The sequence below is a fragment of the Centropristis striata genome, chromosome 1 (genome assembly GCF_030273125.1).
Source record: "Centropristis striata isolate RG_2023a ecotype Rhode Island chromosome 1, C.striata_1.0, whole genome shotgun sequence".
NCBI lineage: Eukaryota > Metazoa > Chordata > Actinopteri > Perciformes > Serranidae > Centropristis > Centropristis striata.
This window is the reverse complement of record NC_081517.1, coordinates 31,455,558-31,475,491: the sequence shown is the minus strand read 5'-3', so window position 1 is coordinate 31,475,491 and position 19,934 is coordinate 31,455,558. Positions and strand designations below refer to the sequence as shown.

General features: G+C 41.0%; 1 protein-coding gene across 5 annotated transcripts in view; it reads left to right on the top strand.

The window, feature by feature from the left end:
* Positions 1–19,934, top strand: part of ank2a (ankyrin 2a, neuronal) — a 102,991-nt gene that overhangs the window by 39,512 nt on the left and 43,545 nt on the right. For all 5 annotated transcript variants that reach the window (XM_059338394.1, XM_059338411.1, XM_059338403.1 and 2 more), the window contains 14 exons: positions 160–314; positions 642–853; positions 933–1,143; positions 1,633–1,729; positions 1,847–2,075; positions 2,407–2,532; positions 2,649–2,771; positions 2,872–2,904; positions 3,000–3,021; positions 14,318–14,395; positions 14,586–14,717; positions 15,008–15,148; positions 15,258–15,468; positions 15,783–15,861. In XM_059338394.1, the coding sequence (XP_059194377.1) occupies positions 160–314; positions 642–853; positions 933–1,143; positions 1,633–1,729; positions 1,847–2,075; positions 2,407–2,532; positions 2,649–2,771; positions 2,872–2,904; positions 3,000–3,021; positions 14,318–14,395; positions 14,586–14,717; positions 15,008–15,148; positions 15,258–15,468; positions 15,783–15,861 (1,849 nt within the window). The remainder of the gene's footprint in view (positions 1–159; positions 315–641; positions 854–932; positions 1,144–1,632; positions 1,730–1,846; positions 2,076–2,406; positions 2,533–2,648; positions 2,772–2,871; positions 2,905–2,999; positions 3,022–14,317; positions 14,396–14,585; positions 14,718–15,007; positions 15,149–15,257; positions 15,469–15,782; positions 15,862–19,934) is intronic.

The window sequence follows — 19,934 nt, the reverse complement described above, 5'->3', positions numbered from 1 at the left end:
TCAAATTAGAATCTTGTCTTCTTTTTTTATTGTGTTTGTTTCTTTTTCTGCATAAACCAACCCATATTATCTCTGGTAAAGCCAGCCCTGCCAAACTGTCACAACAAATCTACTATCAAGTCCAATTTGTTCTTGACTTTACCTTGTTGCCCTTTTTAGGCCTGTGATTGTGGAGATTCCCCATTTTGCAGCCCTGCGGGGAACAGAGAGAGAGCTGGTGATCTTGAGGAGTGAGACAGGGGAGAGCTGGAGGGAACACCACTGTGACTTCACTGAGGAGGAACTGAACCAGATTCTTAACGGCATGGATGAAAGTAAGGGATCCTAACTAGACTGTGATGCTAACCAACGGTGGTTGATATCTCACATCACAGCATTTTCTCATATTTTTATGCAGTATTTGTAGTTGTGACTTTTACTTTAGATTCATCATCTGCTTTAAGATTACCCTGCAGGCCTTTCACAAACGTATCCAAGTTTTGCAGGCAGTGCAGAACTATGCATTATTTATATTTAGCCTTGCCGCACCCCTCTCCACTTTTTAACTCCAGAAAACAGTATAAACAGAACCACTCTGCATCCATGTTGTTGGCCTACATGTCCGCCTGGGCATTTATGCTAAATATTTCTGATCTTTGCAGAACTTGATTCCCCTGAGGAGCTTGAAAAGAAAAGAATATGCCGCATCATCACCCGAGACTTCCCACAGTATTTTGCGGTGGTGTCCCGGATAAAGCAGGACAGTCATTTGATTGGACCAGAGGGCGGGGTCCTCAGTAGCACCCTTGTGCCCCAGGTCCAGGCTGTCTTCCCTGAAGGAGCCCTGACCAAGAAGATCAGAGTTGGGCTACAGGTACGTACAGTGAACTATCAAATGTTCAAAGTTAAGGCAACCACTGAAGTAATGTTGATCCATTTTGTACTTGTCCCAGGCTCAGCCCATTGATGTTGAGTTGGTGAGAAAGATTCTTGGTAACAAAGCCACATTCAGCTCTATCGTGACATTGGAGCCGAGGAGAAGGAAGTTCCACAAACCAATCACCATGACAATCCCTATTCCCAAGAGCTCCAATAGTGACGGGCAAAGCAGCGGAGTGTACAGTGGGGAAACCCCGACCTTACGTTTGCTTTGCAGTATTACAGGTAAGTCATTTAAATTAAAAACCTTCTGTTGGACTTCTGTTTCCTAGGCCACATTTATCTTGTTTTATGTTGATATATAATTATATTCTTACATTCAAATAACGGTGTGGTTATCTCACAGATTCAGACCAAAGCAACAGCACAGAAATTAGCTAGCTAGTGCACTCCCCGGTTCTTCCACACTCACCGCTGAAAAGAGAGTACTTACAATAAAGTTTTTGGATCCAGTGGACAGTCGATGTATTCATTTATTTAATATTGACACAAGCTGTTTTTTGTTTATATAGGATACTCAAAATAAATACTCAAAATGTTCCCTCCGTAATGTGTTATACTGCAATGTAAGACAGGTCATTTTGGCTTTTTCCATCAATGCATGCTTGGATCGAGAAATCCTGTCATCATTTTCCTTTTCTATAAACACAAAAAAAGAAAAACATTTTGAGCAATCGTGACACACTGGGTAACAATCATGGATCTGTGTTTCAGGTGGAACCACTCCTGCCCAATGGGAGGACATCACCGGATCCACACCTCTCACCTTTGTTAACCAATGTGTGTCCTTCACCACAAACGTATCAGCAAGGTAAATTCTTTCTACCTTTTTTAAATATGGAATCAAGTGTTCATTACATAGAAGCTTAATACTTTAATACGGCATACTCCTTTGGGATTCGACTAAATGTGTCCTTTATATTCTTAGGTTCTGGCTGATAGACTGCAGACAGATCCAGGAGTCTGTTAATTTTGGCTCTCAGCTGTACAGAGAGATCATCTGTGTGCCATACATGGCCAAGTTTGTCATTTTTGCTAAAACGCTGGACCCCATCGAGGCTCGCCTGCGCTGTTTCTGCATGACAGACGACAAGATGGACAAGACCCTAGAGCAGCAAGAGAACTTCACTGAAGTTGCCCGCAGCCGAGATGTTGAGGTGCAGTGTGATGATGGGGAATGAATGGGAAGAGGGAGACGTGTGAAAAGGGGTTAATCTAAAGGGGTTGTGGGATGAGACATGAGTGAAGTAAGGCTGAATTAGTCTGTAGGAATAAAGAAGGATAGCAGCAGATTATGTGTCATGGAGAAAAGTTGATGAAGTGGGTATCTTAAGGGATGCTAGAAAGAGGTTCATGCAGAGACAGCATACTAAGTGGTTCTTATGGTTCTATGATACAGTTCATGTCCTTTAAAATGATGATAGCACAGTTTGAGATTTGAGAAGCTTTTTTGTCTGTATAAAGAAACCGATTAATATCCACACACAGGTGCTGGAAGGAAAACCCATATTTGCTGACTGCTTTGGAAACCTGGTGCCTCTCACCAAGAGTGGACAGCACCATGTGTTCAGCTTCTATGCCTTCAAAGAGAACAGACTGGCCCTCTTCATCAAAGTATGACAACACATTGCATAGAAATGTTTGAACTGAGATTCCAAAAATGAAGATATATTCATATGAAAATGAAGATAATTAATGGACTGAATTGTTGGTGTTTAATTAATTGACAGATTAGAGACACAGCACAGGAGCCGTGTGGTCGATTGTCCTTCACCAAGGAACCACGCACATATCGTACTCTTAACCACAATGCTATCTGCAACCTTAACATCACTCTCCCAACATACTCAAAGGTTAGTTTGAAGACGTCTTTGTTTGTATTTATATAACAATAGAAACTCATCTGTTCAGTAATTATTTTATTATTTATTATTTTGTTGTTTTTCTCCTTAGGAGTCTGATTCAGACCAAGATGCAGATGATGAGGTAAATAAAGTACAGTACAGATATAGTACAACAACAAACAAAGAATATTATAATTTGGCTCTATCTAACTAAACTTTTTTTAAATATTTTTGCAGAGTGAGAGGAGTGACAAGAAATGTAAGCTAAACTCTGTTGTTTTGTGTCTCATGTTAGTGTTAAACTTTTTTTTAATGTTGTTATTAGTTTACACAAAGCTTTCAGAAATAGATTCATGCAATAGACATTATACAATCCATTCACTAATGGTTGGTGTTTGTACTGAGGGTGCCAGTATATTATTTATACAAATACAGTTGTGTGTTTATTTTTCCAGTACCAAACAGTCTAATCATATCACTTGATTGACATAAGACAACAATCATAAAGGTTGTGAGGTGTTAGAAGTATTAACATCTGTATGTGTTAAGAGATGCACTGATTGATATGTTACATTTGGATTAACCCTGCTCTCTTATTTTGCTTTTACTAACACTGTGAATAGTTATGTGTTACTGGCAGCTATGCTATGGCTGATGTACTCTGCATTCCCCTCACTCCAAACCCCACTGACTTTTCTCCCATCCATAACATTTACTCTATAACATTTTCTTTAATGAGTCGTCATCATGAATGAAGGTCAAAATAATATTTTTTATTCAAATTTACTCAAAATTGCTTTAATTTCCAAGGTATTTGTGTTAGAACTTCATCTTATCTTGAGAATAATTAAATGTTGTGATCATATTATTCACAGTTTAAAAAAAATATTCATTTTGACCAATTTTTTTTCTTTTCTCATGTGGAAAGCTGTTGTTTTATAAAGAAGTAATTGACGAACAACATAATTTCATATTTTTTTCCTTTGTTAAAGTGTATAGATTTATAGACGGTTTATTTTTAATACTATTACTCATTTTGTAGGAATTTTTCCACTCAACTCACCTCTTTTCACTTCTCACTTTCATGAGATTATTTCATTCATTCATTCAGTTGCACTATAAATATTTATTCCCGTTTACATAAATGTTATTTTACCTCATATTTTACCTTCACTACTTCTTTTATATATTAATGACGCTACAAGACCAGAAAAAGGAGTCAATTCCAATATGACATAATTTTTATCCTGTAATGATATTTAAGTGCAACTTTTTCAAACAAATTTTAAAAAATAAGAAGTAGTACTTAACAATGAAATATCTTTTTTTTCAAAGTATAGTGAATAAATTGCTATTTATTAAAGTACCTTTCATAGCTTTCATGGAAATAATAATTTTTGTAAAACTTTAAAGCAGACTTAAACAAATCCAGAAACAGACATAGTTATTTGACATTACTTACCTACCACCTCCTTTTACTAAAACCCCTATTACTTTTTGTATTTTAATATGTTTTCTATGTTTTTAAACTTTAATTTGTAGGCAGACATGACTCCTCATGTCAGCAACAATCTTGAGAAGTTTTGTTTGTCTGTTTTCCTTGCTTCCTGTCTCTTTGTTCCATATTCAGATTTCTCTGTTCTGTTTTGTTCATTTTGTGTATTTTGTGTTCAATATGTAGTCAGACAAATTAGGTTGATATTATTCTTGTCCATATTCTACCTGTTTTGTTACTCCTCCTGGCTTTGCTTTTGCTGTTGCTGCTCTTCTCCCCTCCGAATTCTTCTGGATCACTTTGTCATCTTCTTTTTGGTCTTCTTTTCAAGACTTCCTTATCCTCTGACCTGTCATTCTTCTCCTTACTCTGTGAACTGAAGATGGATTTTTGATGACATTGTCTTGATCACAGTTTTCTGATGTCTCTCTTCCCCACTTCATTTGTCCCTTATGTTCTTCACCCTTTTTGGTTATGTAACTTCTTTAATTGAAGATGATGAGTCTGAATCAACTGAGACATTCTCCCTGAGAACTAACCAAGCTCTTGACCCTGCAACCCTTGCAAGTCCAGACCTTCTCTCAGACATGTCAGACGTCAAAATGTCTTCTATTTTAACTGCAGACCAAATGGAACACTTAATATATGAAGAGAGAGCTGGAGCTAGAGGGTTGGAGGAAAAAGAGCCTTTGGCTATTGTGTTCAAAGACAGACTGGAAAGAGCTGGAGGAATTCAAAGAGGTGGCATAAATGATAGACAGGAAGTACGACAAGGTGATGCTAAAAAAGAGAAATGGGGTTCACTCTATGAGACCAAGACTGATGAAATGATGTATTCCTCTGTTGAAGAACCAGTCTTACAGGAGGTCTGCATTGAGGGGAAGGCTTCAAGGAGATCTGCCACAGAGGTCAGGGACATGACTGGCATGGTCTCACACCTCAGCATCGACATGGACCAATACATGGAGGACAGACCTATGGTGTTTGGTGGTTCTTTAGAAGACCTTGTCCAAGATAAATTTGAACAGGTTATTGTAAAGCGTGATGGCAAACGCCGTCCTCCAGATATCAAGAAACCTATTAGGAAGAAACTTAGAGACAGAGAGCGTTCTGGATGTAGCAGCTCTGAGGGGGAGCTAGAAAGAGTGAGCTCTGAGGAGTCTTTAGATGGTGATGTTATTCTTAAGGAGAGTGCCTTTGGACCCGTCACAGTTAATCATCCTCCAGTTTCTCCTTCAGTGGTTGAGACACCTATAGGCTCTATAAAGGACAGAGTTAAAGCTTTGCAGACCAAAGTCGAAGAGGAGAAGGTGCAAAAAAATACTCAAGAACTCATTCCTCAGGTAAAATCTTCTATCACCACAAACGAGAACAAGGCAGACATGCCAGAACTGCCCAAAGTTCCCAAGTCCCCTAAATCACCCAGATCTCAGACAGAGAGATTAGAGGAGACTATGTCTGTTAAGGAACTGATGAATGCATTTCAGACAGGACAAGACCCTTCTAAAAACAAAGCTGGCCTTTTTGAGCACAAAGCAGTGGCTTCTTCTTGTATTTCAACACTGATATCTGAATCAGGAGATTCTCATGCCATACAGAGAACAAAACCAAGTCCTATGCAAGAGCCGAAATCCCAAACCCAAACTCAGTGCCTCCCAACTTTATATCAAGAGAGTGATGTCAGGAAAAATTACAAAACAGCCGCAGAGGATCAAACTGTAGGCTTAAATAGAGATAACTCTGAGGAATCACAGTTAATTTCACATAGTGCTTCTTTTGGTAAAACAGTAACATTTTCTGATACAGTTCAATGTGAAGATGAAAGCGTTAGCCTACAGACAGAGGCATCAGAGTCGTCAGAGAAGGAGACTATGTCTGTGAAGGAGCTGATGAAGACATTCCAGACTGGGCATGATCCCTCAAAAACTGAAGCTGGGCTTTATGAACACAAAGTTTTAGATTCAGGCATTTCAACATTGATATCTGGATCGGGAGATTCTGAAGAAATACAAACGGATGAGCGAAGTCCTACACAGGAGCCAAAACCACAAATCCAAACTCGTAACATCACAGTGTTCCATCAGGAGAGTGATGTCAACAAATATGACAAAACAGACACAGAGTATCAAACAGTAGGCTTAATCAGAGATAACTCTGAGGAATCCCAATTAATTTTACAAAGTGCTTCTTTTGGAAAAACTGTGACATTTTCTGATACAGTTCAATGTGAAGATGAAATAGTTAGCCTTCAAAGGGAGGCATCAGAGAAGGAGACCATGTCTGTGAAGGAGCTGATGAAGACATTCCAGACTGGGAATGAACCCTCAAAAACTAAAGCTGGGCTTTATCAACACAAAGACATTGCTTCTCCTTGTATTTCAGCATTGGTATCTGAATCAGGAGATTCAGAACTGACTCAGAACCTCACAATTTTTCACCAACAGAGTGATGCCGAGATTTGTGAAAAAACAGGCTTAGTGGATCAACGTGCAGGCTTAACCAGAGACAACTCAGAGGAATCCATATTAATTTCAGATAATGCTTCTTTTGGTAAAACTGTAACTTTTGCTGATACAGTTCAATGTGACGATGGAAGAGCTGCTCCACAGAGAGAGGCATTAGAGCTGTCAGGGAAGGAGACTATGTCTGTGAAGGAGCTGATGAAGACATTCCAAACTGGACATGATCACTCAAAAGCTAAACCTGAACTTTATGAACACAAATTTGTGGGTTCTTGCATTTCAACATTGATATCTGAATCAGGAGATTCTGAAAAAATACAAAGGACTGAACAAACTCCTACACAGGAGCCAAAATCACAAACCCAAACTCAGAATCTCACAACTTTCCACCAACAAAGTGATGTCAAGACAACAGACGTAGAGGGTCGATCGATGAGCATCAGAAGAGATACCTCTGAGGAATCACAGTCAGTTTCAGATACTGCTTCTCTTGGAAAGACAGTGAAATTTTCTGATACACTTCAATGTGTCGATGGTAGTGTTAGCCCACAGGGAGAGGCATCAGAGAAGGAGAATATGTCTGTGAAGGAGCTGATGAAGACATTTCAGGCTGGGCATGATCCCTCAAAAGCTAAACCTGGACTTTATGAACAAAAAGTTGTGGGTTCTTGCATTTCAACATTGATATTAAAACCAGGAGATCCTGAAGAAATACTAAGGACTGAACAAACTCCTATGCAGGAACCAAAATCCCAGACCCAAACTCAGAGCCTCAACATCCATTCACAGAGTGATTTCAAGGAATGTGACAAAACAGACCTAGAGAATCAACCAAAAAGCTTAATGAAAGATGACTCTCAGCATTCACAGTTCATTTCAGATAGTGCTTATTTTGGAAAGACAGTCACATTTGCTGATACAATTCAATCTGACTACGAAAGCATTACCCCACAGGGAGAGGAATCAGAGTCTTCAGAGAAAGTGACCACATCTGTTAAGGAGCTGATGAAAGCATTCCAGACTGGACAGGAACCTCTGAAAAGTGAAGCTGGGTTGGGTGAACACAAATCCATTGATTCTTGTATTTCAACAATGATATCTGGATCAGTAGCTCCAGAAGAGACGACTGAAAACATTCTAACACAGCAGCCAAAATCACGAAACCAAACACAGAATCTCACAGTTTCTGTCGACGTTTGTGAAACAGATTCAGAAGCTCAAACAGTAATCTTAAAGAGAGAAGGCTCTGAAGAGTTACAGCTAATTTCAGATATGGCTTATTTTGGAGAGACAGTCGAAATTGATGATACCATTCAGTTTGATAATGGAAGGGTGAGCCCTCAGAGAGAAGAGCCGAAGCTGTCAGGAAAGAACCGGAACAGGATGCAGTTAGAAGAACCAGTCATACGCACTGTGAGGAGTTTATCTGAAGACATGCAGATCAGCCCTGATCGGAGACCTTCTGAGGACTTCAGTGCTGATATAAAGGCTGAACTAGAAGAAAGTCCTGAGTACCAGCTTTTCAAGAAGACAGCTGAGGATGTAAACAATCAGCTGGAGGCACCCAACAAAGAAACACTGGCCAATTCTGAAGCAAACCCAGCATTGATCTCAAGTCCATATATGAAAAGTTATTTTGGGGAAGGCGCTTCTCTTATTGAGGATAAAATGAAAGATGATGATTTATGTCTTGAGAGTCCCAAGCATGAAGGTATGGCTGAATCCTTTAACACTAGTCTTGATTTCAGGACCTCTCATTCCAGCTCAGGGGAGAGCGAAAATGATGAAGGACTCTCAGTGACACATCAGATAACCAATGAAATGATTACTTACTCTACTAGTAGAGAAGAAAAATACATCATACCTCCACAGGAAGAGAAACTTCATGAAGCAAGAAAAGATAACACAACAATTGATCATGGGAGAAAACTATTCTCTACACAAACTGACACTGAACTAACAGAGGTCCAAATCGAGGAGCCGCAACTTCAAGAAGTCCACATAGAGAGAAACACATCGAGCCAGGCATCCACTGCAGTGAAAGATATGTCAGGGATGTTGTCCCTAATGAACAGTGATTTGGAACAGTATCTAAAAGCCAGGACTGTGGAATGCCAGCCACCAGGAGATGACATTGTTCAGGAGAAATTTGAACAAATCATTCTAACAAAGGACAAAGATAAAGAAATGCTCCAATCTATTACTGATGAAAAAAAAGGACTGACAGTGGATGGCACTGAAGCAGGTTATGCTACAGTGAAACACCGGGTTGAAAGGAGAGGTGATGAAATGGCGAGGGAATTTGAAGAAATCCAAGCAACCTTGACTGAAAAACTCCCGATGGAGGAAGAATGGGTAGAGACAAAGGCTTCACATCAGCCATCTATAAAAGTAAAGGATATGTCAGGCATGCTATCACTGCTTAACAGTAACTTAGACAGCCACTTCCAGGACAGACCAGTAAAATGTAGGCCTCCAGAGGAGGATTGTACCAAGGAGATATTTGAACAAGTTATCCTCTCCAGAGTCAGAAAATCCTCTAGTGAAGAGAAAATGATCACAACATATGAAAAAACACAAACAATATCTAGCGCTGTTGTGGAGGATGATATAAGTGGGGAGACACAAGAACAGACTGATGTGCTGGAACTCAAAGAACCTTCAGCAGATACTGTATTGGAGACACCATTCCAAGAAGTTTGCATCAGGGGAAACACACACCAAGAACAGTCTACCACTGAGAGGGATATGTCAGGTATGTTGGCCCTTCTCAGTAGTGACTTGGATCAACACTTAAAGGAAAAGCCAGTGGCAAAACAATGCCATCAAGAAGAGGAGGATCTAGTTCATGAGAGTTACAAACAAGTTATACTCAAAAGTCGTGATTCAGAGGATAAGGTAGATGTAGAGGCAAATGAACACATTCAGACCAACACAGTTGAAGTCACAGGATTGTCACCAAGTTCTGTTTTGGAGACACCATTCCAGGAAGTTTGCATCGGGAGAAACACACAACGACCACAGTCTAGAATTGAAAGGGATATGAGAGGCATGTTGTCATTGCTGACTACTGACCTAAGTCAACACTTAAATGAAAAGCCTGTGGCAAAACAATGCCACCCAGAAGAGGAGGATCTAGTTCATGAGAGTTACAAACAGGTTATACTGACAAGCAGTGATTTGGGGGATAAGGTAGATGTAGAGGCAAATGAACACATTCAGACCGACATAGCTGAAGTCACAGAATTTTCACCAAGTTCTGTTTTGGAGACACCATTCCAGGAGGTTTGCATCAAGAGGAACACACAACGACCACAGTCTAGAACTGAGAGAGATATGTCAGGCATGTTGTCCCTTCTCAGTAGTGACTTGGATCAACACTTAAAGGAAAAGCCAGTGGCAAAACAATGCCACCAAGAAGAGAAGGATCTAGTTCATGAAAGTTACAAACAGGTCATACTGACAAGCAGTGATTTGGGGGATAAGGTAGATGTAGAGGCAAATGAACACATTCAGACCGACATAGCTGAAGTCACAGAATTGTCACCAAGTTCTGTTTTGGAGACACCATTCCAGGAGGTTTGCATCAAGAGGAACACACAACGACCACAGTCTAGAACTGAGAGAGATATGTCAGGCATGTTGTCCCTTCTCAGTAGTGACTTGGATCAACACTTAAAGGAAAAGCCAGTGGCAAAACAATGCCACCTAGAAGAGAAGGATCTATTTCATGAAAGTTACAAACAGGTTATACTGACGAGCAGTGATTCGGGTGATAAGATAGATGTAGAGGCAAATGAGGACATTCAGACCGACATAGCTGAAGTCACAGAATTGTCACCAAGTTTTGTTTTGGAGACACCATTTCAGGAGGTTTGCACCGAGAGGAACACACAACGACCACAGTCTAGAACTGAGAGAGATATGTCAGGCATGTTGTCCCTTCTCAGTAGTGACTTGGATCAACACTTAAAGGAAAAGCCAGTGGCAAAACAATGCCACCTAGAAGAGAAGGATCTAGTTCATGAAAGTTACGAACAGGTTATGCTGACGAGCAGTGATTCGGGTGATAAGATAGATGTAGAGGCAAATGAGGACATTCAGACCGACATAGCTGAAGTCACAGAATTGTCACCAAGTTTTGTTTTGGAGACACCATTTCAGGAGGTTTGCACCGAGAGGAACACACAACGACCCCAGTCTAGAATTGAAAAGGATATTAGAGGCATGTTGTCACTGCTGACTACTGACCCAAGTCAGTATTTTGAGGAAAATCCAGTGGCAAAACAATGCCCCCCAGATTTAGGTTTAGATGATGTGGATCTCAATCAAAAGGGAACATTGAAGAGAGGATGGCAGGTGTGTTCTTGTGAGGATGAAGGACTCAAGAGTTCTTCATCTGAGGAGGGTGAGGCCAAAACCTCACCCTGTGCAGCATCATATTTTAATGACTCTACTGAAGAAGCGGTGGGCATTACAAGTTCACATGTGGCAATGGATGACTGTAACAATGATTATAAAGATGTCAGTGTAGTTGCCGCTCAATCAAGTCTTGAAACACAGGATTTTTTGCAACTTCCAAGTAGTACTGACACATCACAACGGCCGACCAATTTGGAGAACCTAAACATTGTGGCTTTTGGTGAACCATCTAAAGAGCCTCATCATCAAGACTCGCTAGAGGCAAGTCCTCTTGTGGAGGACAGATCTTCAAACAAATCTCCTGATTCAATTGAGCCAAGCCCTACCGGAGAATCTCCTAGTCCTGACTCTCTTGAGGGAAGTCCCACTCAATCAAAGGACACAGAACCTGAGATGCCCCCCAAAACAGCTGTGTACGAGGATTATGCCTCCCAGCTAAAAGCATGCTATGCTTCTGACAAAAATATTTTCAGGGATGAAACGGAGCGTGATGAGCAAGAAAACAACTATGAGATCATTCAAATGGAAAGTGAGATAAAGAACGACATACATAACTACTCAGCAAAGGCAGCAACCGATAGCAATAAGTCTTCTGACACCAAAATATGTGACAGTGAGAACCTTCACATCCTGATAAGGCAAGACTCTCTCGAAGCAGATGATAGTCAGGATGATGACACCAATAAACAATTCACCCCAGAAGAGGAGATGTTTAAAATGGCTGCAAAGATCAAAACATTTGAGGAAATGGAACAGGAAGCTCAAACGAAGAGAGAAAAATCAGAGAAAGGTGATCCCAGAGATGATGAGCCAGGTTTAATATTTGGCCCAGCTATACAGACCTCCTCACAAGATACACTAGAGAAAACTTCTGAAAAATGTGTGATAGAAGGCACTCAAACACTTGATGAGACAGGTGGTCTGTCCTTAGTCACTGACACACATCTTTCCAGCTGTGTGACATTTGAGCACCATTCAGATGATGACAAAGAAGTTGGGTCACCACTGACAGATGCTTCAGGTTCTGTTAGCAAGACTCTTGCTATGGTGTGCACTAAAGAATTAGATTCTGTTATTCCAGAGTGTGAGGATGAGAATAATGTAGTCCACAACACACAGCTTGAGGCTGAGGAGCAGACACATCTTTGTCAGGAAAGAAGAACACCAGATAAAACACCTGGTGATGAGAGAAGCCCTGATCCATTTCAGTTTCAAGAAGGGAAGCTTTTTGAAATGACAAGAGGGGGAGCTATTGATATGACCAGAAGAAGTTTTGATGAAGGGGAAGGATATGCATTTTTTCACATAGGGGAACATCCAGTTGATGAAGTTGTGCCAGAGGAGACTGAGGATGATCAAAAAAAGTATTTAACTTTAGAAGATAGTAATTCTGTTACAGAGTCAACCTTTCAAGAGATCCCCATATCATCTCAGGTTGGCATTGACACCATTCCTATTCCCAAACCCAGAACTCTTGTGAAACCCTCAAGTGACAAGTCAGAGAGTCTGACGCCACTTTCTGAAGCCAATCTTGGCAACTCTGTCGAGGTTCAGCTTGGTTCCCCTGGTGCTTTGGAAACACTGTCCAATACTCAAAGTGAGGTTGGAAATCTTGAGTGCCTTGGTCTAGGCTATCTGGACTCTACCATAGCTGACCTTCAGTCAGACACATCTACAGTTGCCCATTCATCATACTTAGAGGAGAGTCATGATTCCTCAGACTCCTCTCCTGATGATGAGGAGGAGGAGGAGGAGGAGGAGGAAGATGAAGACCAGTGTTCAGTTATAGAGATTTCCTCTTCAGCTGCACAGTCTGGCATCCAAGCATATCATCAGGATTCACCCCCACCTTTGGAAATAAACTTAAAAAACAGAAGAAACTTACAGAAATTTGAGCTTGATCAAGCTCAAAGAAAAGCAGAAAAAAGCTCAACTTCGGATCGTAGGACTAGATCTGAGGCTGATAGTGACACAAGTGAAGCTTCTCAAAAAGAAAACAGGAGTTATTCTGATAGCTGTCAACCCACTGATATATCCAACCTTTCACCCTCCAAACTTTGTGTCACGACTCAACAGAACCCTCCAGCTCAGACAATCTCCTTTTCTCCCCTGAGTAAAGAAACCCAACTCTCTAAGACAACATCTGTTCAGTCTTCTTCGGATGCTGATGATATAAGCAGCGCTAGTCACAGGAGTCCAGACTCTGTTATCTTCAAATATGACATCTCAGCCTCAACCAGTTCTGATTCTGAAGGCAACTTGTTGCCAGGTGTGCAACCATCCTCTGGGAGAGAAGATTTATTTCAATTCAGGTCTGCCTTGGATGACACAGTGGAAACTCAGATGCAAAGAATCATCGATGAGTCATCGCCAGAATGTACGCCAGGTATGGCCAGACCTACATGAGCTTTTGCTTTACTATATCTTCTCCTTGACAGCAAGATCTTTTTTTTCTACCAAAAAATATACAATCACCATTGGTCACTTTGTTTTGTGTTTTAATGTGTTGTTGTCTTGTCTCATCTTGCATTGTTTTTTATTGTTTGTATTTTGTGTGTGTGTGTGTGTGTGTGTGTGTGTGTGTGTGTGTGTGTGTGTGTGCATGCTTGCGTTTTTGTGTGTGGTTGTGTGTGTGTGTTGTGATGTTTTGCATGTTGGTAAATTACTTTTCCATATGTGTTTGTCAATATGCAATCTCAAGATTGAATGGCCATGTTGTTAAAGAGTTATTCGCTTTAACAAGTTTGGTGCAGACTTCCACTCTTCTATTGGTATCTGTACTACTAATACAGCTTTACTAATATTAGCATCAACATCGCTTAATCAGCACATTAATGTCATTGCTTACAAGAATGATTATAAACATTTTGTGCTAATTGTGCCCAAATAATCCTAGTCTGTAAACAGGATAAATCCACTTGAGTGATGAATCCAACCTTCATATTTTCATCCATGCCAACATCACAGACCCACATTTGATTTCAGATTGTTACTGCCCATGACATAGAATCCTCAGGAAAATTTTAGATCTATACTTACAAGTATTTTTTACAAGACTGGTACCTGCAATGTGAGAAAAAAAACCTTACTTTGAGATATATACGTAATGGTATGCTACACCTAAAACTGTTGACCATAATATTAAATTTATTGTTTGGCTCTGATGGCATTTTTAGTGGATTGGCAGGATGATGCTGACAGGAAAGAAGAGACATTAACTATTGTTGCAGATCTTCTTGGCTTCAGCTGGACTGGTAAGTGGTCAAATAATGCACGATTTTGGCAAGCATTTTATTTGAATTGGAACTGATGTACTTTTGACTAGAACCGAGGGAATCCCTGAAACTATATCCATGTTCAAGCAACAAGACACACAAAAGATGGTTCAAGTTTTATACGGTATATAGATTTATGCATTCCTTGTTTTGTTACATGTCACTCTAGAACTGGCAAGAGAACTGGAATTCAGTGAGGATGATATCCAGTTGGTGAGAACAGAGAATCCTAATTCCCTCCAAGAGCAGAGCCATGCCTTGCTACAGCGCTGGGTTGAGCGGGAAGGCAAACATGCCACAGGTACATGGCATGTTGGTCTGCCAAATTTCAATTGACATTTTACATAGTTTGTCAATACAGTACTTTAAAAACATTGCTAATATCTTTAAATATACTGAATGCAATATGAGGGGTTTTTTCTTTCATGCACTGCAGACAAATGTATGAACCTCACCTGTGCAATGAACTTATTTTAACTTTGGTTTTAAATCTCTTAAATGATTTATGTATTTGGAAGACTTAAATAGTTTCTTAGTTGTGGTTATTAAATGCCTTGATACTGTTTTTACAATTCACAAATCCCTCCACAGAGGACTGTCTGATTAAAAGACTAACCAAGATCAACCGCATGGACATCGTCCATCTTATTGAAACCCAGATGAACAAGTCTGTTCAAGAGCAAACATCTAGAACGTATGCAGAGATAGAGAAGACACTGGATCACAGTGAAGGTAGTAACACCTTCAAACACTAAGCTCAACCATTTTAAAGGCTTTATTCAACACCATGCCGAGGTTAGTGTGTTTGCCAGCACTCTTATTCATTGCATGTGTTTTTCAGTGTCAGTAGCCCTGTCTTCAGTGCAAGACGATGCAGACAGCCCCAGAATTGTGAGAAGAGTGGAGTCAGACCGCAGACCACCCCCAGCTGTTTCTGAAGAGGACCTATCAGTTGCTTCCCTACTGGATATTCCTTCCTGGGCAGAGCCTGTTGGACACACTCCCTCAGAGAGCATGCATGGTGACCTGTTGGAGGAGCTCGAGATCCCACAGTAAATGTTTCATTTTAAATGTCTTGAATACACATAGGCAGCCTAATTTAGTTCCACTTCATTTGAAACACTTTGTGCATGCCATATAACCACAAAGACGTAAAGAAGTAGTCAAAACTGCTGTTTTTATGGAGGTCAATATTTTCCAGCATGTTGACACTAGGAAATAGAACAGTGCCATATCCTAATGCAAGGAGAGTGAAGGTATTTTGCCCTGTACCCATTGTTTGTGGTAGTTTCCCTGTAGTCTTTTTAGATTAGGGTTTTAGCAGTATTCGTGCAAAAACATTCCTGTCCTTCTGTTTGTGTTGCAGTGAATTGAACCCTAACCTGTGGACCTCTGAGGATGTAATTACACAAGAACCTCCAAGTTACGACAATGCGGATGAGCAAGTAAGTACGCTCCCCACTTCAAATGAAGCAGCACCAGGGAGCCAAGCAACCCATGTTTATGACCCTAAAGTGAAAGACCAGCAAGATTGCTGCAGAGTTGAAGTTCATTTCACCAGGCTTTTCCAAAATGGCACTCAGAGCCAAGTCAAAGATGACTTCAGCCAAACCTTACCATTGAATCAATGTGGTTGTGAAGATGACAAAAAGCAGTCACCTGAAATTCTGACATTACCATCATCTATATCTATCAGAGACTTTGGCTTCAGCTTATCAGAGTCGGACCAAGCTGAGACTGACTTCAGTGAGCTTTGTGATGAGTTTATCTATGCATCACAACATTCAGACATAGCTAAAACCATTTTCAGAAGGATTTCTGACCCTAGCATGTTAGTCTCGGCACCAGAAGACCAACAAGCAACTCTGGCTATGACTGAAGATGACATAGATGTAGCTCAAAAAAGCAACCTCTCGTGTACTGATGAGATCACAGCCCAAGTACTGTCTGGTCATGACAAGATAAGAAAGCTTCCAGGTGTGGACACGGGCATCAATCTCTTCAAATCAAGCAAGGAAGAAAATACGAAACCCCAAATGTACAGTGATGTGTATCCAGAAAACATGCCCTTCATCGATGATTCAGTTGAATCCATGATTGATACAGCTAATTACAGCATAGTAAAACCATTCAAAATGAAGGTACCAAAGACCAATTTGCCACACAGTCTGAAAACTAGTGGCCCTGCACATATGGCCTGTGACTCAACTGATACCACCCATTTTGCACTAAAATCATCTGAGCAAGATGTGATATTACCTTCCACTTTGATAGAGTACAGCCCTTTGACCGCTGATTCTTTGGCATCTGAAAAGCACTGTGGCTCATTTTCACCTGTTAATGAAAGAGATCTGTTTACTGCAGAGGCATGGGTATTAGATGACCCCATAGCTAGACCATTGTCCCCTGAATCTGTCATGTCAATTGGTGATTATAGAGCAATGTCACCTGACTCTCCTCTAGGGGAAAGAAAGTTTTTATCTGCCGACTTTTTCAGTGTAATGGATGGCAGCAGGGCACTCTCTCCAAGATCTGATACACGTAGTTCACCAGATTTTACAGTAAATTGTACTGTAAAAGAATTACACCCCAATCATTCAAATACATTGGAATGTACATCACTGCTTGGTTCGAAAGATTTTGCCACAGATGTAATATCACATTCCTTTTGTTCTGAGTCCTTTGAGTCTTGGGATAAATATAGAGCACTGTCCCCTAACTCCCAAGCACCTAAATATAGTCAACCAACACCTGAAGATGTGCACATAAATAGAGATTTCAGTGCATTTTCTCTGATGAAATCTGACATTGAGTGTGATGAGTTTTCAGATAGGAATTGCCGAGCATCCTCACCAGACTCTCAGACTTCTCAGTGCAGTTTCTCATTTCTTGAACTCTTGCTCTCAGAACCTATACGTGCCCAACTTATGAGTCAATATTGTGATTATTATTTGCTATATTCAGGAGGAAATCCACCCTCATTACAACTGACATCAACCCCTTACAAGAAATTCTGCAAAGAACTTGATGAGGATAACCCTTTGAAGCCAGAATTAGTCGTGTCAGATCATTTGCAATATTCTCTGAATGCTCCTTTATCACTGCTTAATGAATGGTGTGAAGAAAAAAGTACAGATGCACCCAATTTGCTGACATTGCCTGGAAAACATTCAGGCTGTTTAAGGAAAACAGAAGACTCTGTTCTACTGAGTCCGCTTTCATCTGAAGCACCAAAACCACAAAAGGAAAGTGGTCAATCTTTCCTTGATTACTGGTTTTGTAAGTTAAAACCACAATCCTCTGAATGTATCCCATCACAAGGTCAGTCAGATAATAATTTAACAAACATGAGCCAAAACATCACACAGCCCAATGAAATGCAAGAGTCCATAAATTTGTATTGGAAGAAAGACTCTGTAGAAAGCTCAGATGTGTTCAGACAACTACTGAACCCTGAACCAATGGTTTTTGACTTTGTGGAAAGGCCAAGATACATGGTAGAGTTTCCAAATACGTTAGTTACAATAACACATGAAGAAAACTCCTCAAGTGACACTGCAAACGCAGAGTTCAATTGTTCATCATTTGAGGATGGGCTGAATAAAATCGGAACACTTGACAGACAGGCAGAGGCTTTGTTGGTCTGCAAACCCTTTGAGTTTAAACCTGTTTTGTCTCCAGCAGTGTCATCAGACTCCTCCATAGAGGATTGGGTAACCAAGTTGAGACCACAGTCCCCCGAGTCAGTGGCGTCTCAAAGTGAACAAAGACCACTCTCTCCTGATTCACCTGTTCCTCAGTTCAGATGTCCCCATATCAGTAACGATGTGGAATTGTCAAGATACAGGTCGTTTACGCCACAATCGTCATTTTCGGACTGGGAAGATACTGATTTGTGCCTTGAGTCCCTGTTTGACGACACCAGACCAGAATCCCCTCAGTCAGTTTTTTCAGACTTTGAACTTGATAAGCTATTTGACAACAGGGCCTTGTCCCCAGAATCTGTGTCTTCCGATTTTGATTTTTCGCTTCTGCAGGACTGGTTGGCAGACTTTAGAGCATCCTCCCCAGAATCAGTGGCATCTCAAAATCGGCGTAGGCCCCTCTCTCCTGACTCACCTGTTCCTCAGTTCAGATGTCCCCATATCAGTTACGATGTGGAATTGTCAAGGCACAGGTCGTTTACGCCACAATCATCATTTTCGGATTGGGAAGGTACTGATTTGGGTCTGGAGACCCTGTTTGATGAGACAAGACCAGAGTCCCCACAATCAGATTTTTCAGACTTTGAACTTGATAAGCTATTTGGAAACAGGGCCTTGTCCCCAGAATCTGTGTCTTCTGATTTTGACTTTTCGCTTCTGCAGGAGTGGTTGGCAGACTTTAGAGCTTCCTCCCCAGAATCAGTGGCATCAGTTGAACAGCGTTCTTTGTCCCCCCGCATGACATTTGGCCAAATGAAGAGTCAGCATTGTAGCTATTACTTGCAGTATTCTGAAAGTAGACCAGTATCACCACATTCAACACTGACAGATGTGGAATATTATGACTATTGTCTGGAGGATCTATTTCATGACAACAGACCAGATTCACCTGATTCACTTACTTTACATGTTGACTTGAAACACACAAGCGTGGCTATAACTGCACCACCACTATTGAACACTGCAAGAACTCTTACATATGCAGATGTTGTGCGGGGCAGAACAAATGAAAAACAAGCCGAGGCTTTGTTTTCCTGCAAACCCTTCGAGTTTAAACCTATTTGGTCTCCAGCAGTTTCGCCAGACAAGGAGTGCACTTACTCCTCCATAGAGGACTGGGTCGCCAAGTTGAGACCACAGTCCCCCGAGTCAGTGTCGTCTGAAATTGAACAAAGACCACTCTCTCCTGATTCACCTGTTCCTCAGTTCAGATGTCTCCATATCAGTAACAATGTGGAATTGTCAAGGCATAGGTCGTTTACGCCACAATCGTCATTTTCGGACTGGGAAGATACTGATTTGTGTCTTGAGTCCCTGTTTGACGATACCAGACCAGAGTCCCCTCAGTCAGTTTTTTCAGACTTTGAACTTGATAAGCTATTTAGTAGCAGGGCCTTGTCCCCAGAATCTGTGTCTTCCGATTTTGACTTTTCGCTTCTGCAGGACTGGTTGGCAGACTTTAGAGCATCCTCCCCAGAATCAGTGGCATCTCAAAATCGGCGTAGGCCCCTCTCTCCTGACTCACCTGTTCCTCAGTTCAGATGTCCCCATATCAGTTACGATGTGGAATTGTCAAGGCATAGGTCGTTTACGCCACAATCGTCATTTTCGGACTGGGAAGATACTGATTTGTGTCTTGAGTCCCTGTTTGACGATACCAGACCAGAGTCCCCTCAGTCAGTTTTTTCAGACTTTGAACTTGATAAGCTATTTAGTAGCAGGGCCTTGTCCCCAGAATCTGTGTCTTCCGATTTTGACTTTTCGCTCCTGCAGGACTGGTTGGCAGACTTTAGAGCATCCTCCCCAGAATCAGT